At 50.9% G+C, this 19,253-nt stretch overlaps 7 protein-coding genes across 7 annotated transcripts; 4 read left to right on the forward strand and 3 right to left on the reverse strand.

The window, feature by feature from the left end:
- Positions 1-555: 555 nt before the first annotated feature.
- Positions 556-1,551, reverse strand: SCP_1501090 (hypothetical protein; the record flags this gene model as incomplete). Its single annotated transcript, XM_027764218.1, has 1 exon — positions 556-1,551. The coding sequence occupies one exon, from the start codon at positions 1,549-1,551 to the stop codon at positions 556-558; it is 996 nt and encodes a 331-aa protein (XP_027620019.1).
- A 614-nt stretch (positions 1,552-2,165) lies between these two features.
- On the forward strand, positions 2,166-3,130 carry SCP_1501100 (hypothetical protein; the record flags this gene model as incomplete). Its single annotated transcript, XM_027764219.1, has 3 exons — positions 2,166-2,572; positions 2,631-2,875; positions 2,928-3,130. The coding sequence occupies 3 exons, from the start codon at positions 2,166-2,168 to the stop codon at positions 3,128-3,130; spliced, it is 855 nt and encodes a 284-aa protein (XP_027620020.1).
- A 1,251-nt stretch (positions 3,131-4,381) lies between these two features.
- On the reverse strand, positions 4,382-6,658 carry SCP_1501110 (hypothetical protein; the record flags this gene model as incomplete). Its single annotated transcript, XM_027764220.1, has 10 exons — positions 4,382-4,469; positions 4,526-4,709; positions 4,758-5,185; positions 5,236-5,470; positions 5,526-5,598; positions 5,659-5,790; positions 5,854-5,928; positions 5,989-6,144; positions 6,229-6,378; positions 6,437-6,658. 10 exons carry the CDS (start codon positions 6,656-6,658, stop codon positions 4,382-4,384), a joined length of 1,743 nt encoding a protein of 580 aa, XP_027620021.1.
- A 452-nt stretch (positions 6,659-7,110) lies between these two features.
- Positions 7,111-8,545, reverse strand: SCP_1501120 (hypothetical protein; the record flags this gene model as incomplete). The annotated part of the gene is made up of 11 exons (XM_027764221.1): positions 7,111-7,173; positions 7,227-7,293; positions 7,350-7,453; positions 7,516-7,618; positions 7,667-7,677; positions 7,731-7,777; positions 7,826-7,918; positions 8,125-8,165; positions 8,221-8,361; positions 8,414-8,442; positions 8,513-8,545. 11 exons carry the CDS (start codon positions 8,543-8,545, stop codon positions 7,111-7,113), a joined length of 732 nt encoding a protein of 243 aa, XP_027620022.1.
- Positions 8,546-9,390: 845 nt separating this feature from the next.
- Positions 9,391-11,667, forward strand: SCP_1501130 (Efflux pump vrtL; the record flags this gene model as incomplete). The annotated part of the gene is made up of 13 exons (XM_027764222.1): positions 9,391-9,590; positions 9,651-9,823; positions 9,881-9,964; positions 10,012-10,103; positions 10,160-10,370; positions 10,434-10,542; positions 10,595-10,707; positions 10,762-10,851; positions 10,910-11,011; positions 11,076-11,170; positions 11,225-11,315; positions 11,373-11,511; positions 11,574-11,667. 13 exons carry the CDS (start codon positions 9,391-9,393, stop codon positions 11,665-11,667), a joined length of 1,593 nt encoding a protein of 530 aa, XP_027620023.1.
- A 680-nt stretch (positions 11,668-12,347) lies between these two features.
- On the forward strand, positions 12,348-14,652 carry SCP_1501140 (Adenosine deaminase CECR1-A; the record flags this gene model as incomplete). The annotated part of the gene is made up of 13 exons (XM_027764223.1): positions 12,348-12,585; positions 12,653-12,699; positions 12,749-13,102; positions 13,154-13,192; positions 13,250-13,359; positions 13,411-13,543; positions 13,600-13,699; positions 13,755-13,959; positions 14,022-14,099; positions 14,155-14,167; positions 14,227-14,352; positions 14,407-14,472; positions 14,533-14,652. The coding sequence occupies 13 exons, from the start codon at positions 12,348-12,350 to the stop codon at positions 14,650-14,652; spliced, it is 1,629 nt and encodes a 542-aa protein (XP_027620024.1).
- Positions 14,653-15,532: 880 nt separating this feature from the next.
- On the forward strand, positions 15,533-17,672 carry SCP_1501150 (hypothetical protein; the record flags this gene model as incomplete). The annotated part of the gene is made up of 10 exons (XM_027764224.1): positions 15,533-15,685; positions 15,738-15,778; positions 15,835-15,865; positions 15,918-16,061; positions 16,116-16,271; positions 16,324-16,955; positions 17,012-17,046; positions 17,135-17,332; positions 17,393-17,528; positions 17,585-17,672. The coding sequence occupies 10 exons, from the start codon at positions 15,533-15,535 to the stop codon at positions 17,670-17,672; spliced, it is 1,614 nt and encodes a 537-aa protein (XP_027620025.1).
- Between the last annotated feature and the right edge of the window lie 1,581 nt (positions 17,673-19,253).

A 19,253-nucleotide genomic window follows, 5' to 3' on the forward strand; every position in this document is an offset into this window, starting at 1 on the left:
TTTTGAGCCGTGTTGCCCTTGGGTGCCAAGTTCTCTATATTTGACGAGATCAAGCGGAAGCCTGAGGACTTCAGGATACTTCCGATATGAGGAGTGTGTCAAACGGTTTCAGCATTGCGTTGAAGTCCGCGCAAGCCATTTATATTAAAAACATTGGGACTAAAACAGGACGACGTAGTAGCAATCAACGGCTGAACTACAGTGCTTCGAAAGCCGCAGGTCTCCTAGATCGTGTCGTCTAACCAGTAGCGGCGCGCCCACGGGTATTAATGTTGGGAGTTGCAGAAAGCTCGTACGCGTCGTATTGTGTTCTACACGTATCAATATAAACGCGATATATGGTAAGGCCGAGAAATTTGCACTTACCCTGGCAAGATTCCGCAAGTTTCTTGATATTCATCCATTGCCCCATCGGGCCAGCGAGTGGTGATCGGAGAAGGGAGATTCAAGCTCTCGAAATTTATGACACCCATGGCCAGGGCAAACCAACAGTAGACTGCGTAGATCGGGCATGACTCACGATCATAGCTGGGCGAAATATAGAGCGTATCACTGTTATCTTCGTTTCGCCCTCGCAACAGGAATGTAGTCAAGTGTAGAGTCGAAAGGATCTCGATGCCGTGCACTGACTTCACTATATGTGTCCACGCCTGTAAGTAGGAAAACGAGTAAGGTGTTATCGACGGCCGAGCTAAACGAAAGTCGTAGCTGTACAAGCAATCGTGTTTGCTCGTCCGGTTTGTCTTCCCTCGTCGGCCAAACGAAACGCATAGCAGTTCCTTTCTCAAAATGGACAGGAAGAGCCTGAAGCTTTTCGAAACGCATCTTCTCCCACGCAGGCTGCGTCTTGACCTCAATCGTGAGGATGACCTTTCCGTCTTTTATGTACCAGAAATCTGAATCCGACTCTTGATGGAATAAGGTATTCTTCCTGACGAGGATTCCGTCTGGAATAACTTTACGACCTGGTGCTGACGATATGTAAGGATATTTGAATTCAAAGTTGTGGATGATCTTCTTTGCAATGACACAGCGTAAGGCAGCGAGCGCCGGTCTGAATAGAACGGCATTGCACCAGTCTTCAGTGTCTTTTTCGCTGTGGATTTTTTGGGGTAGGTTCCTTGCAGTGAGGTAAGGATGCATCTGGCAAACAGACAATAAGTCTGGATTCAGTGTGTCCATGTCAATTTTGAGATTGCTGAGTTGCTTCTCAGCTTGATCGCGAAGCTGTGTGACCAGGTCTGGTACATTCACCACTTTCTTGAGAGGAGCTTCGGCACTGATTGCGAACTCATGTTCTGTCACTGTTTTCATTCCCGTCAGGGCACCGTCACGGTATGATGGAGGATTCTCTGGCAGCGTCACTCGGAGTAGATCATGCAATGAGTGGATGTCTGCAGCGCTCGGGGGGTCAAACGGCAAAGGCAACACCCAGTCCTTTCTGCGACCAGGAACGTTGGACCGGGCCGAATCGCTTTGACTCGCCTTGCTCTGAGGTAGAAGTGCTGGAAGATTCTGAAGGAGATTGTGTCCCTTCTTCGTGGGCTTCATATTTTGGACGATGGGTAGAACGACGTGCAGGTGTAGGAGTATTGGGATCCTCGAAATCCAGCAATTCAGCGCGACTCAGATGCTTCGGGCGAGGTGTGTCATCGTCGTCTGTAGTTCGAGGTGATTCAACCGGAAAGATAAGGCGGTGCCTCCTCTTTGGTGTCACTGGCAGTTCTACCTCAAGCGCGATGCTCAACGGAGAGGGTGAGTTTGGAGGTGTGGAAGACATGTTGGAAACGGAAGCTGTCTGAGAGGATCGATCCAACTCACCTTATATATTCAATGGCCACAACACTACGGAGAATGGCCTTGTTGCCGGAATGGGAAAGTTCATTATTGAATGCTCATGGCTTGATGATCGACGCATGAGTGCAGATACTATTTATGCACAAGGGAGAGCGGCATCATTGTTCGCACGTGGGAATTCTATTGTCAAAATGCGGGGAACTTATTGTCCGAACGTCCAAGGTTTGCAAGGCCGAGTGGCTGAAGCATCGCGCGAGGTAAGTATTGGTTTCTTGAGCCGCGTGAGCACGTGCCCAGCCACACGCGCGTAACTTACATAAAATGGTTCATTCCCGCTTGTCCAGCACTCTATCAGCTTTTTCACCACCATGGTCACCACTCTCCACTTCCCCGACCAGCATTCGCACTGCGATTCTCCAAATATCTACGAAATGTCCCGCACTGATATTCCCGGCGCGGGGCTAAAGTTCGTCATCAGTAATACCAAGCAGATTCACGATGGTCATTCACAAGTTTATCGTGCCTCACTGGCATGTGAAGGGCACCGCTCCGAGGACGTCGTCTGCAAGGTTGTGTTTGGAAAGCGAAAAATCGCGAGGCTTCGCCACGAAGCGGAAATATACCGACAACTCCGCGGACTACAGCGCGACGTGATCCCTGCATGCTATGGTCTCTTCGAAGGAGAGTTAGAAGAAGGACCGTCGGCTTGCCTGGTCACAGAATACTGCGGAAAAACACTGGATACCACTCTTGATTGCCTCGATCTACAATTGAGGTTTGTAGCTCTTTTTTAGTTGATACCTTTGACTTGACTAATTACAATTTTATCTCAGGATTCACCTCGTTGACGCCTTGACGGAGATACACGCAGCTGGTGTACAGCATGGCGAATTCAGAGAATGCAATGTTGTTCTCTATCAGAACCGGCAGCCGATGATCATCGACTTCGACCGCGCGGAGAGGCACCAGTGTCTCTGCCACAAACCGATTATGTTTGATGTAACAGAACCCTGTCGGCATAAATTCGGGTGCGATGAGCTGTGGTGCATATGTATTGACTGCAAGCTCTGGACACCAAGTGCGTACATTTCTGTGATATCTAACAATGGCCAAGAATAACATGATTCTAGACATGGTGCGGTATTTGACCGGATATGCGCATGTAGGGTACTTGGAGAGCCCCGAACTGCTTGCCTCTCTCGCACCTGCGGATGTTCCCGAGGAAGAAGCACTTGAGCAAGCACGTCTGGTAATTGAAAGCTACGAGCGCAGATATGGGAAATGGGCGGATCGCAATCCTATGGTACGGTCATGCGGAGGGACGGTTGCGTAGCTTGTCGTTGTACGAGTGGTGTGTACTACCCGTCTCTTGTTCTGTTGACTTTGCTACTGAACTTCCTTAGTGAGGATCACGATGTTATGTCCGCTCGACCTTGATTATCTATGTATGGTTTTCTGTAACATACCCCTCATTTGTTTGCTCAGTCTGAGCTTCTCGTCTTCGCCACGTTTTCGTATGAGGAGCTCCTTCCCTGCTACATGGGCTTAGAGGTCTGCCAAGTCTCCGGGAAGACGCCCTCCTGCTGTTCGGATGTCATCGAACTGCGAATACGTTTGAGACTATCACTGCGCTACTATCGCACTTCCCCCCGGCTCTACTTCCGAATCCTTCAAGCTCTCCCGCACCGACGGTCGAGGCCCCGGGTACGACCTCTTGTCGACGGTGCAATAGTCCTCCACCGCGATCGTTGTACTGTCTGTCGCGCTACGTTGGATAATTTGAGAGTGGCTCTCTGCAAGGCCGTGTCTGGTTCTGAGCCTATCGCTAGGCTGTGCTCCGAGGTTGACATCCACCGCCGTCAGCTCAAACCGATACAAGGCGACATCGTCCCCGCCTGCCACGGGCTCTTTGAAAGCGAACTAGACGATAGGCTATCGGCTTACTTTCTTACAGAGTACGACATCGGGGCACTTCAGCACTTCAGCAGACCCTCCTCACTGTAAACTATCTATTCAAGTTCTTCAATCATGCCCACCTCAGCATGTTCCCGCAATTAATGCAAGTGTTTGCGGGTACCACTTCCTGGAAGACACGACGAAGATACGTCAATACAGCATATCCCACAGGAATTTCGTTGTTGATGTGAATCGGCGTTCGTTTATTATTGACTCTGAGCGAGCGTGGAGACACGCATCAGCTAACGAATAAAATTGAGTATTGCGCAAGGTTTTAGCAAGGGCTCGTAGAGCGCTAGCGCTTCAGAAATCCACGCGGGTGACTTATAAGTCACTTTAGAACTTCGACGCTTCACTGGCAGCGGACCGGCCATCTAATAATACTGTGCGTGGCGAGAGTAGGCGAGAGTTCACTGTCTTGTGAAGGTCCATTAGGGCCACTACGCGTCCGCGTGATTCACGCGTCGCGTGTAGCTTATGCATACAGCGGTTATTGTGCGGAACGTCGAACGAACAATAAGTAGGTAGGACACCAGAGGTGTGTTCCAGTAATTGTGTTACAGGTTATACCGAACATTAGGTTAAGGACGAATGACGAACGAGTACAAAGGATAAACCTATCGTATTTCTAGTCCGTCTCGACGTGCAGTCTTAACAGCATGGACTTCTTGCATACAGGACATTGCATATTCGTTGCAATCTCCTTAATGATACAACTACCAGCATACGAGTCACCCCACAGTAGACATCAAAGGTACGAGAGGTCACACACCTGTGGCAGAATATGTGTCCACACATTGTCGCAGTAGGCTCCGTGCACGGGTTCTTCAGACACACCCGACAATGCCAAGAGAGCCCCTTCGGAGTTCGCGACGCCGAGGGGGCACGCTCGGTTGAAGCGGGCACATTCTGGACGGTAGCGTCGGTGTCGCTCAATGTCGCCAATCGTGACCGTGCTGCAAGGCTCAACGAGCGCGTCTCCGGCAAGAAAACATTCTGCTCACCTCGGCGGACAGACGCAGCTGACGTGACGGACATACGGCGGCTCCCTGGGGAAAGTGGGGGAGACGGCAGAGTACTGGCCGGCCTCGAATGGGGGTCCTGCGCGAGTGGACTGAAGCTAGTGTTGATCTGGCCGAAGTCTTGCCCTGACACGGTATGCGAAGGAGTGGCCAGGACGCTGCTTATCAAAGGCTCTGGACGAGCGGTAACAATCTCCTTCACTTCAGACGCTGCACGCAGGTGAGCCTCAGAAAGGGAGAGCGACACTCTACTAGGATTGTGGTATAGCGGAAGAGGTCGAACAGAGTGTGTAGGAGAAGCTTCCTCGAATGCGGGTGATTTGGTCTCCGATACTAGATCAGACATGTGTAGAGAGCTCGTCGACATAGATGACTCAGAGAGAGCACTTTCTTCCCTCAAACCCGGGAATCTTGAGACTCTCGTCAGGAGATGTATTCAGGTGAATCTAACGGTGCTTACGAGACAAAGTCCAAGGTACCCTGAGATACAGGAGACGCTGTTGGATTTCCCGTCAGATGCGTAGCGATGCTCCCTGTTGCTGTGTACTCTAGGGACCTTTGAGACATAATCGGAGTCGTGTTGCACGAGATACCCGGTATACTTGCCTCGTCTTGTTCGACACAGGTGAGCGAGGGCGGCGATACATCAGATGCTGGTCTGTTGTCTGGCACATGGTTCGCGAAGTTACCCCCGACTACTTACGTGGCTCCGTAAGCGTATCTCCTGATATCGCAGACTGGTGAACCCACCGAGAGAGGAAGCAGCGGGCAAGGCTGGCTCCGAGACCGTACGCAGCGCGCTGCTGTGAGAATACTCGGACATCTGTCGGAAAAGGGGGGTTAGTGATCGTACAAAGAGCATGATGAAGAGTCGGCTACTGACTGTGCTCTGGTGAAGGACGGACTGCGGCTCATCAGGACTTATGCTGTTGTCGTCACACGGCTGGAGAGGAGGAGATTGCGAGGACTGCAGCTGCGTGGTGGCAACAGACAACACGGTATCGGCGTCCTGTATCTATGTCAGCATAGAGGCGGGTCAATCGTAACGCCAATTGGTGAAGTCACAGAATGGGCTTACAGCCTCAACTTGCGTTCGGATGCTGGGAGGTGGTGAGGCTATGACGCGCCGAGGAGGATGGTTCTGCGTCATATGCTACAACAGTATGGACAGAGTAAAAATTGCAAGTCGTATGTGATGAACCTCGATACGCACTGCATCGCACGCCTCGTCGTTCTCGAATCCAACTCCACAGATAGCGCAGTGCGGATGTGCGGGAGAATCCCTGTAATGATCCCGCAGAGATTCCTTGGTGCGGAAGAGTCGACTGCAGGGTGCGCATCGTGTGTCGGTATGCGCTGATGTCGTGTGCTGGAAAAGCCGCGGGCAGTACGTCAGTAGTAATAACTTGACAGATCTCACCACAGTACGCTTTGTGGACATTGGTAGACTTACCTGCTGATGAAGAACATCGGTCTCAAAGCCATCACCACACACGACGCATGTGGGGTGATTTGCCGACTCTCTGAAGTGCAGCTGAATGTCTTCCCGGTAGAAGGTGAGGTTGCATGGGTTGCACTTGATGTAGTGAATTGCCGTCATATGCTACCACGGTACCATCATTTATAACGTGTCGTTACTCAGCAATCAAGGGATGACATACCGCGGTAAGTTGGGCCTGGTCCTTGAAGGCTTCGGGACATCGAGCGCACGAGGGATGGTCATCGCTAGTGCGGTAGTGCCCTTTCAAATCATCCTGGGTGGCGTGTCCCACGTCACAAGTGTCGCACTGGTATGGTTTGTACTCATGCTTCTTGTCTCGGGCGTGTTGTCTGTATGCCTCGTAACTATTGAAGCTCCTGTCGCAAGTAACACAAAAGACCATCGTGATGGAGCGCCTTCGACGAAAGAGAAAGGGGAAATGGTATAAACCAGCAGGGCGTTTGCAGATATACCGCACGGCGGGCAGGGTCCCTCGTGGTTTCCGCGAGGATGCGCTTCGTGCATGCCAGATGTAGGATGTAGGCAAACAGCACCAGCGCATGACAGCGTCGCGCAGGACAGATGGCCAGGAAGGCATGCCCTTCTCGTCCCTCCTTTAACGTATATCGCTGGGAATCATATTACGTTATCGGGAACAACTGTTGAAAGCGAGGCACCTGCATTGAAAACAGACCAGATCCGCAAGGCCAAGCGAAGAAGCAGGCAGGCGATCCTGACAGCACGGAAACGCCGCTCGCAAGTGCTGAAAAGTGACACCTGGATTCAAGTCCATACGATATTGATACAACAGGAGCCAAACAGAGCCAGTCCGAGCCAAGAGTCCTTGAAAACGAATCAGTCGAAATACCACTGGAAAGCCTGTCTCCAGGCAGCATTTCCATCCTTCTCTATCACGTCCTAAGAACGCCTGTGGTGTGAGTTTCGGTTAGTAGAAGAAACAAGGTACATACACCATGGCAAGGGATGATGCGTTCGAAATTCCACCCCGCAACCGTCTTCACGTCGCGTTTCATGGCTCTACGCGACACGGAATAAACGTTAGTTAAAGCGATGAGACAGAGAATTTTGCGCACTCCTTATCCTGCCCTGTCATCCACGCAAACTTCTTGTGCAGCCACGTGTCGGGCTTCAACGTGCCAAAGATCGGAAGCCGACCAGAAGACCCAGTCTTAGAGTACTGTAGAGCAGCTATGTTAACAGAGAGAAGATGCAACGCAATGAACTCGTGCAATCACTCGCCTGTTCTATTGCCGGAAGATTGAAAAGGAGGTCTGCTTCCATCAAGGTCTTCGAAGCCGGATGGAAGAAAGCCACATCCTTGTTGATATGACCGGAGAAGTAACTGTTGGCTATGGGTGGGCGGAACCAAGTCTTATGTTTGAACTCTCACCAATGCTCAATCTGACGCCCACATTGAATTACTTTCTTACCAGAAGACTGAGGCTATAACTCACATCATCTTCAAATCCGTACTTCGTATCAGGGGGATCAGCACCCCATGCTATATCAAGTGTTATCACCAGCAGCCAACTATGAAAGAGCAACTCGCCTCCATGGAACTCTAGTCCTTCCTTTTCCTTCGCGTTCTTCACCTCTTCCACCGCTATGAGCTTGGCGTCGGGATATTCTTTCTTAAACTCCGCTGTAAGAACAACAAATCGTTAACTTTGTATCACGTACGGTAGTCACACCGAGCGGGTAGAAGTCATATAGCCGTATGTCCCAGAAAAAAGGGTTTGGAGATAATGTGTAGCAGTCGCTGTCGTAAGGAATAGTAGAAGTAGATATGCATACACTTCTAAGTGCTTTCTGCAGAGATGTGTACTTATTTTGAGAGTTCGAACTCACCAAGGTAGAGGTAGTGAACCCTGTCCGCTCCGATGATCCATCTGTACTTCCTTCGCATTAGATAATTAGCAGGTTTACAATCAGAGAAGCACGTACTTGACGGGGCCTATTTCAGCAAGCTTACTCTTTGTTTCACCGTCAAGCGGGGTTGATGCAAGCAACCACACATCCCCGTTGTGGAGTTTAACGGCGGTCGATCGCCCACCAAATGGGATTACACCAAATCGTGAAAAGGGACTGTCAAGACAACGTAAGTCGAAAAACTTGAGTTCGATGTACTTATACTTACCATGAAAAGGTCCAGACGTCCTTCACTACCTGAGAAATACGAACATGAGGTCAGTGCCGATCGTCAGTCGGGCACATCCAGCAAACGGTGTCTGCTGACCTCGCGTATAACACATTTGCTTGTCAAAGCCATGACCTTCCTATTGTTTTCAGAATTGAGATCTTAGAGCTCAGCGAGCTCCCTCTAGAATCGAGGCAATAACAACAGCGAAAGTTTGAGGTTCAATAGTGACGTAACTCTCAGCTCCTCTTATGGAATGAGCCTTGATATGGGAATTCCTGCGTCTTCATTGCTGGAAATTCACTATGGCCCGTACGCGTCAAGAGGATATCAATATATCGATCGCTGCGGGCAGAGGGAGCAGTATATGTTGGTGTGCCCGTCAGATCAGAAAACCTGTTTTAGAAAATTGCATCTGTCTATTAAAGAATACTGTCACAAATCAGTGGACATTCACAGACACAGAAAGTTAAGTTCGTCAGGACGCCCAGCAGCAGCCAGCACTTGTCGTCAGTTACTTCCAGTGATGATGTATGCATGCAATGACTTAAATGACCCGGGCCATTGGTCTGAATCTGAATCCGCAGTGGGTGTCACCGAAGTTCCCACGCTGTTTGTACAACACTGGGCTCGCACAAAACTTGGTGACAGCCAGTCGAAGCTTGAAGCTTGCAGCTGAGCGGTGTACATTCTCTCACAATGCATAGGTCTCGACCAAGTCCCCACTGGGTCAGTCATCCGCAGCCGCTGAACGTCGACAGGTGTTACAATCCGATATGGCAGCCGCTGTCATAATTTCCATCACTCCGGTGTACCGAACGGCTCGCGGAGCTGAGTTGCTCCTCTTACTGAGGACAAATGACACATCGTGTCCCAGCATTCCCCCGAAATGCCATTTCTTTAGAAGATCGGTGGCTGACGTACTGTACATATAAGAGGAGCGCGTCTCGCAATCATGGTTCCCTCTCCTCTGGCCTATGGCCTCTCCATTTAATACCTCAACGTTGCCACTAGCCGAAGATTCGCAATCGATTGACCAGAAGAAACAAGGCGACTCGAATCGTTGTTCCAATGTCCTTCTAGAGAAGCGCGCAGCAGATGCTAACACAGTGGAAGATAATCCAGAAACAATTATCGTAGACTGGGACGGTCCAGATGATCCCGCAAATCCAAGAAAGTGCGTCGTGGTGAAAGCGCCAGTGCGCTTGCTAAATATCATTGATTCGCTCTGTTACAGCTGGTCCAAGAGACGCAAATGGGCTGCAGCATTAACTGTCTCCGCCTTCACCTTTATTTCTCCCGTCTCGTCCTCCATGGTAGCACCCGCTGCCAACCAGATTGCTGCTGAATTTCATATCACAAGTAGCGTTGAAATAGCTATGACAATCTCTGTATTCGTCCTTGCATACGGTGAGACGTTCCTCGCCTGAACGATTAACCAAAGATTCTGATCAATCGCCCGGACAGCGGTCGGCCCACTTTTTCTCGGACCTCTCAGCGAGATGTACGGACGCGTCTTAATCCTGCGAGGTTCGAATCTATTTTTTATTGGTAAGAGTTATTATTGTTTTCATATATATTTACTAACACTTTTATAGCCTGGAATTTAGCGTGTGGATTTTCGCAGAACAAGGCGCAACTCATTGCATTTCGGTTCCTCTCCGGGCTCGGTGGTAGTGCACCATTGGCTGTGAGTTCCAAATCTAGTTACGGCACATCCCAGTGGAAGCTTATTCTTACGAACAGACCGGCGGCGCCGTTCTGAGCGACATGTGGACGCCGGATCAGCGTGGGCAAGCCATCGCCATCTACTCTCTCGCTCCCTTGTTGGGCCCGGTCATCGGTCCGGTGGCTGGCGGCTGGATAGCGCAGCTGTCTACTTGGCGTTGGGTGTTCCGCTCCACAAGCATCGCAGCCGCTGTCGTTCAGCTTTTCGGTTATTTCTTTCTACGCGAGAGTAGGTTCGTTGACCTCAGGTCAAGGGTCGTCCTACCAATATCGTTTGCTTTCCCTTCTTTAGCGAATGCCCCATTACTTCTCGCACGAAAGGCGAAGCAGATTAAAAAGGAACTAGATATCGAGAAGGGCTCACGTACGGTCCGCACGGTATACCAGACCGAAGACAGGCGGTAAGTTCAAGATCTGCACCGTGTGCACAGCTGCTCATGGAGTCGCTTGAAGTTGGAAACGGCTCTTCGCGAAGTCCCTATTCCGGCCGTTCATCTTATTCGCTCAGGAGCCAATCATTCAGCTCTTGGGCATCTACCTCGCCTTCGTCTATGGAACAGTCTACCGTATGTACCAAATGTGCCACTTCCTCTGTACTGGAGTTACTGAGGCAAACACAGTTGTCCTTACGACGATCCCGGATATCTTCCAGTTTACTTACCACGAGAAGGCTGGTGTTGCCGGTCTTCAGTATATCTCGCTGGGCATCGGTATGTCTTGCGAGCGATATTTTTTTGATGTCGGACCCATATGAGTGGTTGTTTATAGGGCTATCTATTGCATCGCAGACTAATGCTCGTATGCTGGATCGTGTCTATCGTCGCCTCAAGGAGCGAAATGGTGGCGTGGGTCTTCCTGAGTTCCGTCTGCGTAAATATTTGTCTTTTTACCCCGGAACCTCCTCTCCTCACATCTCGCTGTATTTGTGGGGCAGCTAATGTGATGCCCGGAACACTTCTTCTCCCTATCGGTCTCCTCATCGCGGGATGGGGTGCTGAAAAGCATGTCCATTGGATCTTGCCCGATATCGCAAGTGTTCAATCTTATATCGGTGTCATCTCTCATTGACCAGTCGAACTGCAGGGATTCGCATTCATAGGAGCTGGAACGATACTCATTTTCCAAGGTATACAGACGTATGTCATCGACGCATTCACCGCACATGCTGCCTCCGGTGAGTTATAACTCAGTCGCTGTGTAGATATTCCAGTGCCCATCTTTTGTTGGACAGCTTTGGCCGCGGTATCCTGCCTACGTTCTTTGGCAGGTTTCGGTTTCCCACTCTTCGCCCCCGCCATGTACAAAGCACTCGGATACGGTGTCGGCGACACAATTCTGGCCGCGTTTGCGCTTGCCGTCGGATTTCCTGCGTGCGTTGTTCTAGAGTTGCATAAATGGTGATGGAATACTAATGATGATGGAATGCTCGCAGGATCTGGTTATTTTGGAAGTATGGAGCACGCATCCGAGGAATGAGCAAGCATGCGCGCCAGGATGAAAAGCCTGCCCAGGGCGCAGGCCTCTAAAGCAGCCTCGGACATCCACCACCGTTCCGTAGCACTTTGCATAACCCCATCGCGTCGCCATTAGTACGAACCCGCTGCACGAGTCGATTCGCAAGTCACGTCGAGGGGGATTCATGCCTTATTTTGATTTTATTACGTAGTGAGTCCCCTCTGAAATCATTTTCATCGAGTACAGTAGGATCTACCACATTTGGCTTATACCTGAATACATGTTTGAATGGCGGCGCCCTTTCGTCAGCACCCCTCAGTGTACTGTTGCGCCTTCAAAACAAATCCGCGGTAGATCTTGAATTCCTGGGCAGGGATTTCGATCGACCTGTTGCAAAGTGGCGCTTGCACATGTGCACAACATGATTGAAGACCGGGGGGGTCTTGTGAGTGTGTTGTGGCTGTCGCGTGGACAGATACATGAAGCGCTCATTAAGCGCTCACGCGCCTGCCAGTGGCGGGCCGCCTCCCTTGCCGCAATTTTCAGTGCAACACTTGGTCTGAACTTTGATTCTCCGTAAATTTGAAGTGTCAGTGTCGTCAAAATTTCACGGTAGCTCTCAAGACTCACAGCCTGGATGCCCAAGATTCCCAATGGTTTGAAGCTGCGCTGATTATCGAAGCAGAATCATTTAGACGCCGTGATGTGATTCAAGGAGTCTTTTGTTAGACCGTCGTGTTGCTAGGCCAGGATGGAGGAATATCTGGAGCGTCGCAAGCAGCTCATACATGCAGACAGAGCACAACGAGTGGATTCTCCTCTTAACAGAGCGAGCCTGACAGATCTCGAGCAGAGAGCGGACGCTGTTGTGCGTAGCATTCGCACTGCTGAAGCCAAGTCTGTATGGGCGTTCGAGAGCAAGAGCATATTCGAGTATTCTCCAGAGGATACATCTGCAAATGTGTTTCCGGGTATGGAGTTCTTGACAGGTGCAGCCTCGGGATATCTATCCCATTGCGATCCCGGTTCGTGCTGAATTGTTATGTCTATTGTCAGCGCGAAATACCATTATTCAGACGAAACTATTCAGAGTTTTGAACAAGGTGAATGACTTCAGCAGCAGCAGACGTCAGATATTCACCCGACTACTAGATGCCCAAGGGCGCGCTCTTGCATGCACACCTCGATGCCACCGTCAATGCCCGCGTTTTGCTCACGATTGCACTTACACAGTCCGCCATGCACGTTCGCGCGTCTAAGCGTGTCACCGCCAGCACTGTCAAGGGCACACTGCCGGAATTCAAAGGCCTCTCGCAAGCCAATTTCACCAGCTTCACCAGTTTGACGGATGAGGCGTACACTCCAGGTGAATGGGTGCCGATCCAGAAGGCTAGAGAGAATTTCGACGCGAGTCTCGGGGGCCCTGAAGGATTCGACGAATGGGTCGTCGGCGCCTTGATGATCAATCCTTCGGAAGCCTACGTCACACACAACACCACACAGAAGGTTCGGCATTATCGGTCTTGTTGTAGCGGAAGCTCACCCTTCTGGCATTAGATATGGGCGAAGTTCACAAGCACCTTCGTTACTTCGTCTGTGAGAAGTCATTTGTTCCTCCATTTAACAGAAAAGAGCTGATGAAACGTGTCAAAGGGCCTCATTCATTTCGTGCCCGTTTGGACCGAGTACATTCGGCAATTCTTCCTGTCCTCCATCGAAGATGGTATTTCATACATGGAAGCACGCGTTAATTTCTGGCATAAGTGAGATAACTTTCAGTTCGTGTTCGCATGCATCCTGATGAAGTTTAGCAGATGCATGATTGGTGCAGATGGAAAAGAGGACGTGCCACATCGAGAATGGCTTATCATATACGACCGAGTTCTGAACGAAGTTAAGGATGAATTGAAACGTCAAGGGCGCGAGGATGAGTTCGTTGGCTCGAAGGTAATACGGTTGTGTTCCGAATTTGTTTTTCTGTCCTAACCCTTTCAAATGGGAAGATCATCTATGTCACATTGCGACACATAACCTCAGAAGAACTCGAATGGTATCTGGAAGACTGTCTCTCCCTCAAGCAAGAATTTCCCCACCTTATTGCAGGTATGTTTCCACGCTTATCGGCTTCCACTGACCTCTCATCAAACGCATTTGCTAGGCTTCGATCTCGTCGGACACGAAGATTCCTTGAAACCCCTCATTGACTACATCGTTCCGCTCACGAAGTTCGTAGAAAGGCAGAAAGAGCTTGGCCTTGATATTCCCTTCATTTTCCACGCAGGAGAGACGCTTGGTGACGGTACCCCAGCGGATATGAACCTCTATGATGCTATCCTCCTTGGCACCAAACGCATCGGTCATGGGTAAGCTATCATACTCAGCAGATACTTGGTGACAACTTTGTTGGTTCGTTGATGTCACCTAGGTTCTCCCTGGCTAAACATCCAAAACTCATTGAAATCTGCAAGGAGAAGGACATCGCCGTGGAAATGTGCCCCATCTCGTATGGCATAGTTCTCTGATTTAATATGATTGCTGACAAACCATGATAACACCAGCAACGAGATACTTGTAAGTCGCAGCTTCGTTCTGCCTTAAAAGTCAAGCCGGCTAACTAGGCTTTGGAGTAGCGTTTGACGTCGTCGATGCCGATGCATCCCCTCCCTATCTTGGTGAACCAAGGTGTCTCTGTAGCACTGTGCTCGGACGACCCCGCAGTGTTCGGTAACATGGGTCTATCCTTTGACTTCTTCCAGGTTCGTACCTTTTACTTGTCAGCCTCGTTCCGAGGTTCAAGCCAATTTCATCAGGTCCTCGTAGCAAGCGAAGTCACTGGACTGATCACGATGGGCGAATTTGCTCGGGACAGCCTTAAGGTGAGCGAACGTCGTTTGTTTGTCCGGTCGCCTCGTATTAATAACAGTTGTGCGCCGTAGCATGCTGCCATGGGTCAGGAAGAAAAGCAACGTGCACTCGATCTGTGGGAGAAGCAGTGGACGAAGTTCCTCGAATGGGTGGTACGGGAGGAGACGATTCGAGGCCAGCTGAAGAATTGACAGAATGTTTATGGCAATCAAGCGCGACATGGTGATTCTACACTGCACTGTAATCAGGACAGCAATGTAGAAGAACTCTGTTTGAATTACTGCAAGGGAACCTCTGGGGCGTTTCATTCCGGTTGACCATCGTGGCGCAGGTGAGTGATACTCAGTAAGGCATATATGTCCGGAGCACTGGCACAGCACCAGGCATATACTACTCAGCGTCTTGTAGCTAGCACAACCTTCTCTCAGCTGTTCAGCGGTCTTGCCGTTTTCGCAACTTGCTGGGCTACTCAGTGGTGTTGCAGCTGACAAAACCATCACTCGGTTTTCCTCAGTAACATAATTCTCACTTCTGTTTTTGGCGCTTACTCGGCGTTGGTTCTGTCAAGTCGACATAATCATTCGGAACAGATCGCGGCCTAGAGGCCTCAGGTACGGTAGAATACTTCCAGTCTGGAACGCTTAAGCCGTATTCTTGCTCTCCATTATCGGGAAATCGCACGGAATGCCATTCTTTGCACCGCATGGGCGCTATGTGGAATACACGGACAAGCCTTAGATACGGGGGAACCTAGCTCCAAGGTACGTCGTTCATCGTCCGAATCATTGTTTCTTGATGGTGGGTGCGTCGCTTTGGTGATCTGATTGTTCGTCGGTGTCGTCAAGACTTTGCATTGCTCAAGTGTACCTCCTGAACTTGCTAAAGGCTCCCACGCCGATTATTTGTACAATGTTTCCTAGGAGTATTGGCGCCCGGGCGGCCGTTGCATCACGCACGGCTTTTAAGTGGACTATCGTGGGGCGACTTCATTACTTTTTCATACTTCTAGGCGCCTTCTTTACCCTATATATCTTGCGAGGCTCTGCAGTCTCCCCTACTTTGGTCTAAGCCATGCATCTGTCCTCGGAGTCCTGGTACTGTCAGATATGTTCCTCCGTCCGTCCCCTGCCACCGACCTACGACCAGAGTTCTCGCGATAATCTCCATGAACATCGTCTGATCTGTGACAGGTGTGGGTTGAGCCGCGAGGAAGCAGCTCGTGCGGTACGTATCTGTTACGACCACCGGCGCTAATCCTTACTCACGGTTTCAGCAGTGCAGAACAAGCCAAACACCTTCGATTTACGCTTGTCACAAGTACAATCGATCGCATTCTTACGTTCACTCGCCTAACTTAGTACTTTTTCATGCAGCTGCGCCCACTACGCTTCGGATTCCATCCATGTATGTAACAACATTGGTGCTTTCTACTGTGTCGCTTCACGTAGTATCATAGCACTTCACCACAGCACATCCGCAAAATCGCTGCAACTCCAACAATGATGCCAACGAGAAGTGGGAAGACAAGTCTGAGCACAAGTCATTGCCGGCATGTACTCTTTGCGGTATTGTATTTCTAGCCACCAGCTTCCTCAACGAGGTGCGCGTCTTCCGCGAGTCGTCATCTCTGCCTCACAATTGCATTGCCGTTCAGCACAGCGCCGCCGTTCACCCGAAGCTGCGATGCGATGCCTGCAGCCAGCAGTTTGGGTCGGCCAAACTACTGGAACAACACTTCCAGGAATCTACAGACCATCCGTCTTGTATGCTATGCAATGTCGGACCTCTTGACCACAAGAGGCTTCTCGAGGTCGGTATGACGCCCGTTGAGAGTTGGCCTGGCGCTGACAACGCATGCACAGCACTACATCTCCACCCATACTCCCCTATCTCGAGAAAGCAGGGACGAAGGCGCAATTCATGCGCCGGTTCCGGGAAAGTGGGCGTCATCCGTGCATTCCTGCCCGATTTCCCCGGTTGCACAGTCAATGAGCTCCTTCAGTATCTCGCCATCTCCTCAGTCGTCCTTGGACGATTCTCCTGCACCGCTTTGTCTCCCAATCCCCCCAGTTCGGACTCTAGCTCCCTCGAGGGAGCCGTCGTCCGAGTGTGACGCAAACTCACTGACGAGGCGCAGCATCTCGCCCATCATCGTTGCGCACACAGCGTCAACAGTGGGGCACAGGAGCAGGAGTGGGTGCAGGAGCAAGAGCCCTTCGATCATATTCGCGCGAAGAAAATGTTGCAACAGATCACCGTCATGCTGGTTTCGCGATGATCAAATAATTCATATTCCTCCCTCTCGCGAGCTCACTGGCAGTGTGGGTACGCCACTGCCAACTTATTGCACCGTACCTGGAAGGCGATCGCCGCCATCCTCTACTTCGACAAACACAAATTCTTTCACGTCGCCACCAGCGTTCCAGCGTACCCGTGGAAGGCAACCACAATGGGGTGCTGTGGAACCGGACTGCGTAGGATTGACGTGCGCACGGTAATGAGCTTTTTCATGCAATGCCATGCTATCGTACTGACGAGTTTCGTGTTCAGCGCCAGCCCGATACGCTGTGTCAGAGATCCAGTTGGTACGTCCCCTCTTTTTCTCGATTTTTTACGTGGACGATGTCCTTGATGGCTAATGATTTGCCGTGGCCGGGGTGTTAACTCGTGTAGAACCTCTGCAAGTGCTTTCCCGACTTCGGTCTCCAAGTGCACATTCCGACGAAAACTCTTATGAATATATGGTTGCGGATGTACTAGTGCAACCCTCTGAAGGCTGTGCCTCTACTCGATCCTCGTCTTGGGACAGTGATCCTGGTCTACGCCCGATCATAATTCGTCCACCCCTCTCGCCAGCTTATAGCGGGAGAGGTGAGAGTCTTACTTGTCCACGAGCTTGCATTATGCCTGTTCATACTTGTCTTTCTCTAGTCCTGATCAACGACAGCGTTGCACAACGTAAGGCAGGTGACTACACTGTCGGCCCATCTTGGCATTGCGGAATATGTGGAAAAGCTACATGCGAAGAGCCGACTTCCACGATGTGTGGCCATATATTCTGCAAGAGGTGCGAGTGTGTTCCAGTATTTTTGCTCGTCCGGACTGATCCCATGACATGCACAGGTGCATCATTCAGGAGCTTGCAGAGAACCTCCGATGTCCTGTATGCGAGAAAGCTGTACTGTTGAAGATGGATGTGGTGAATACGTGATTTCTGTGTTATCTGTATTACTGTCTTGCACTGTCTGTATGATCTTTTTGTAGACCACGAACGAGGAATGCGAACATTTGTCATAGCCTAACCCCCCGGCTTGCTGTAAGTGTCTCGGGCGTGGCCAGAGAATACTGATACCGCACTGCTCCAACATTCCAGTCTTGCCCGTATGGTTCCGCCTCAATTATCGTCCAGGCGGGCACGAGGTGACGCGACTTCCATGATAACCACTCATCCTCATCCATCATCACGTACATAGGCATCCACCGATGACTTCGAGCGGCGTCACATGCGGCTGTTTCAGGCACTGCGAATCATTGCCCGCTTGCTTCTAGCTTCTGCGTCCCTGCATTACCGTTCCAACTTCCACTTGGCTCTGAAGATGCCTTATTGGGCAAGGCGTGGTCTATTCTCTGCGACAACGGCATTGTTTACTTGAGAAGAGCGTCCTTCGTCGAATAGTGCATTTATCCTAACAGCGCTTTATCTCCCAAGGCGAATGCATATGCTCGACACTCTTCTTGTCTCGCCTTGCCGAATACTTCTGTTGTGGCATGTGCGCCAATAGGCTATTTGCGACCCTCCAGGTGTACGAACACCATGCCCGGTATAGCCCAGCTCACGACTCGACGTCACTGGGTTGCCCCGCATTACTCCCGGACGATCTGCGATATTAATGCATTGAATTCTGTGAGCCACCAGACTGCTGGCGCATTGTCGTGAGCTAATGCCGCGACGTCGGGCGTTTCCTTTCGTCTTGCTTCTAGCACTGCTGCACAAAGCACCCTCCCGTCTGGTGCACCTTGAACAAATACCGCTATCTGTGACGAGATATGTGTTGAGCGATTTGTTGATCTGCGAGTGATGCTGCATGGTGACGGGCGACAGCTGACGCTCTTCGCAGCTCAATTACCCAGAGCAACAATTATTCTGCGCGTTCCCGTTTTGCAAGGACGACAACTTCTAGGTTTGCGAAAGCTCTACCTAGTGCCGGAAGGGTCGACCGTGGGCGCACTGTAGTCCCACCATGTCGTGATTGGCTGGGCACTGGAGCATGTCGTTATGTACGTGCCGCTCGGCCCTGCACAACATGATGCTGAATACCCAACCACCCCTGTTCACCTCTTTCCCAAGTGGCTCCAGCGCCCAGGATGGTGCATGGCCAGGCCGGCAGGTGTATTTTCGTGCTCATCGCCGCCCTCGCCCTCGGAGAGACGGGTCTCCTGATCTTATCAGATAGCGCCCCATTTCGCTGCCGTCAGCTTCCGCCTGCTCTAATCTGATCTGCATGCGACAAAAAAGTGAAACCTTGATCAGTGTCACCCTATTCCGATAGATCGGCGCACACCCGCCGCGGAATGTCCTCTCTGTTTGAGGAGCTCGGTCCCGCGCTGCGTCACGGACAGGTTCAAGTTCGCGCTCACCGCGCTGCCCTCCGCGAAGAGTGTCCGTTGTCTCGCTCCAGAAGTCGCTGTCCCACCGTCACATAATCAGGCTCAGATGCCTTCGGAAATGCTCTGATTACCATCGGAGTCAAGCTTGAATCCCTTTGGAGAGCAGAGCTTCAAATTAAGTGCG

This window comes from Sparassis crispa (assembly GCF_003851025.1).
Source record: "Sparassis crispa DNA, contig_000014F, whole genome shotgun sequence".
NCBI classification, from domain to species: Eukaryota; Fungi; Basidiomycota; class Agaricomycetes; order Polyporales; family Sparassidaceae; genus Sparassis; species Sparassis crispa.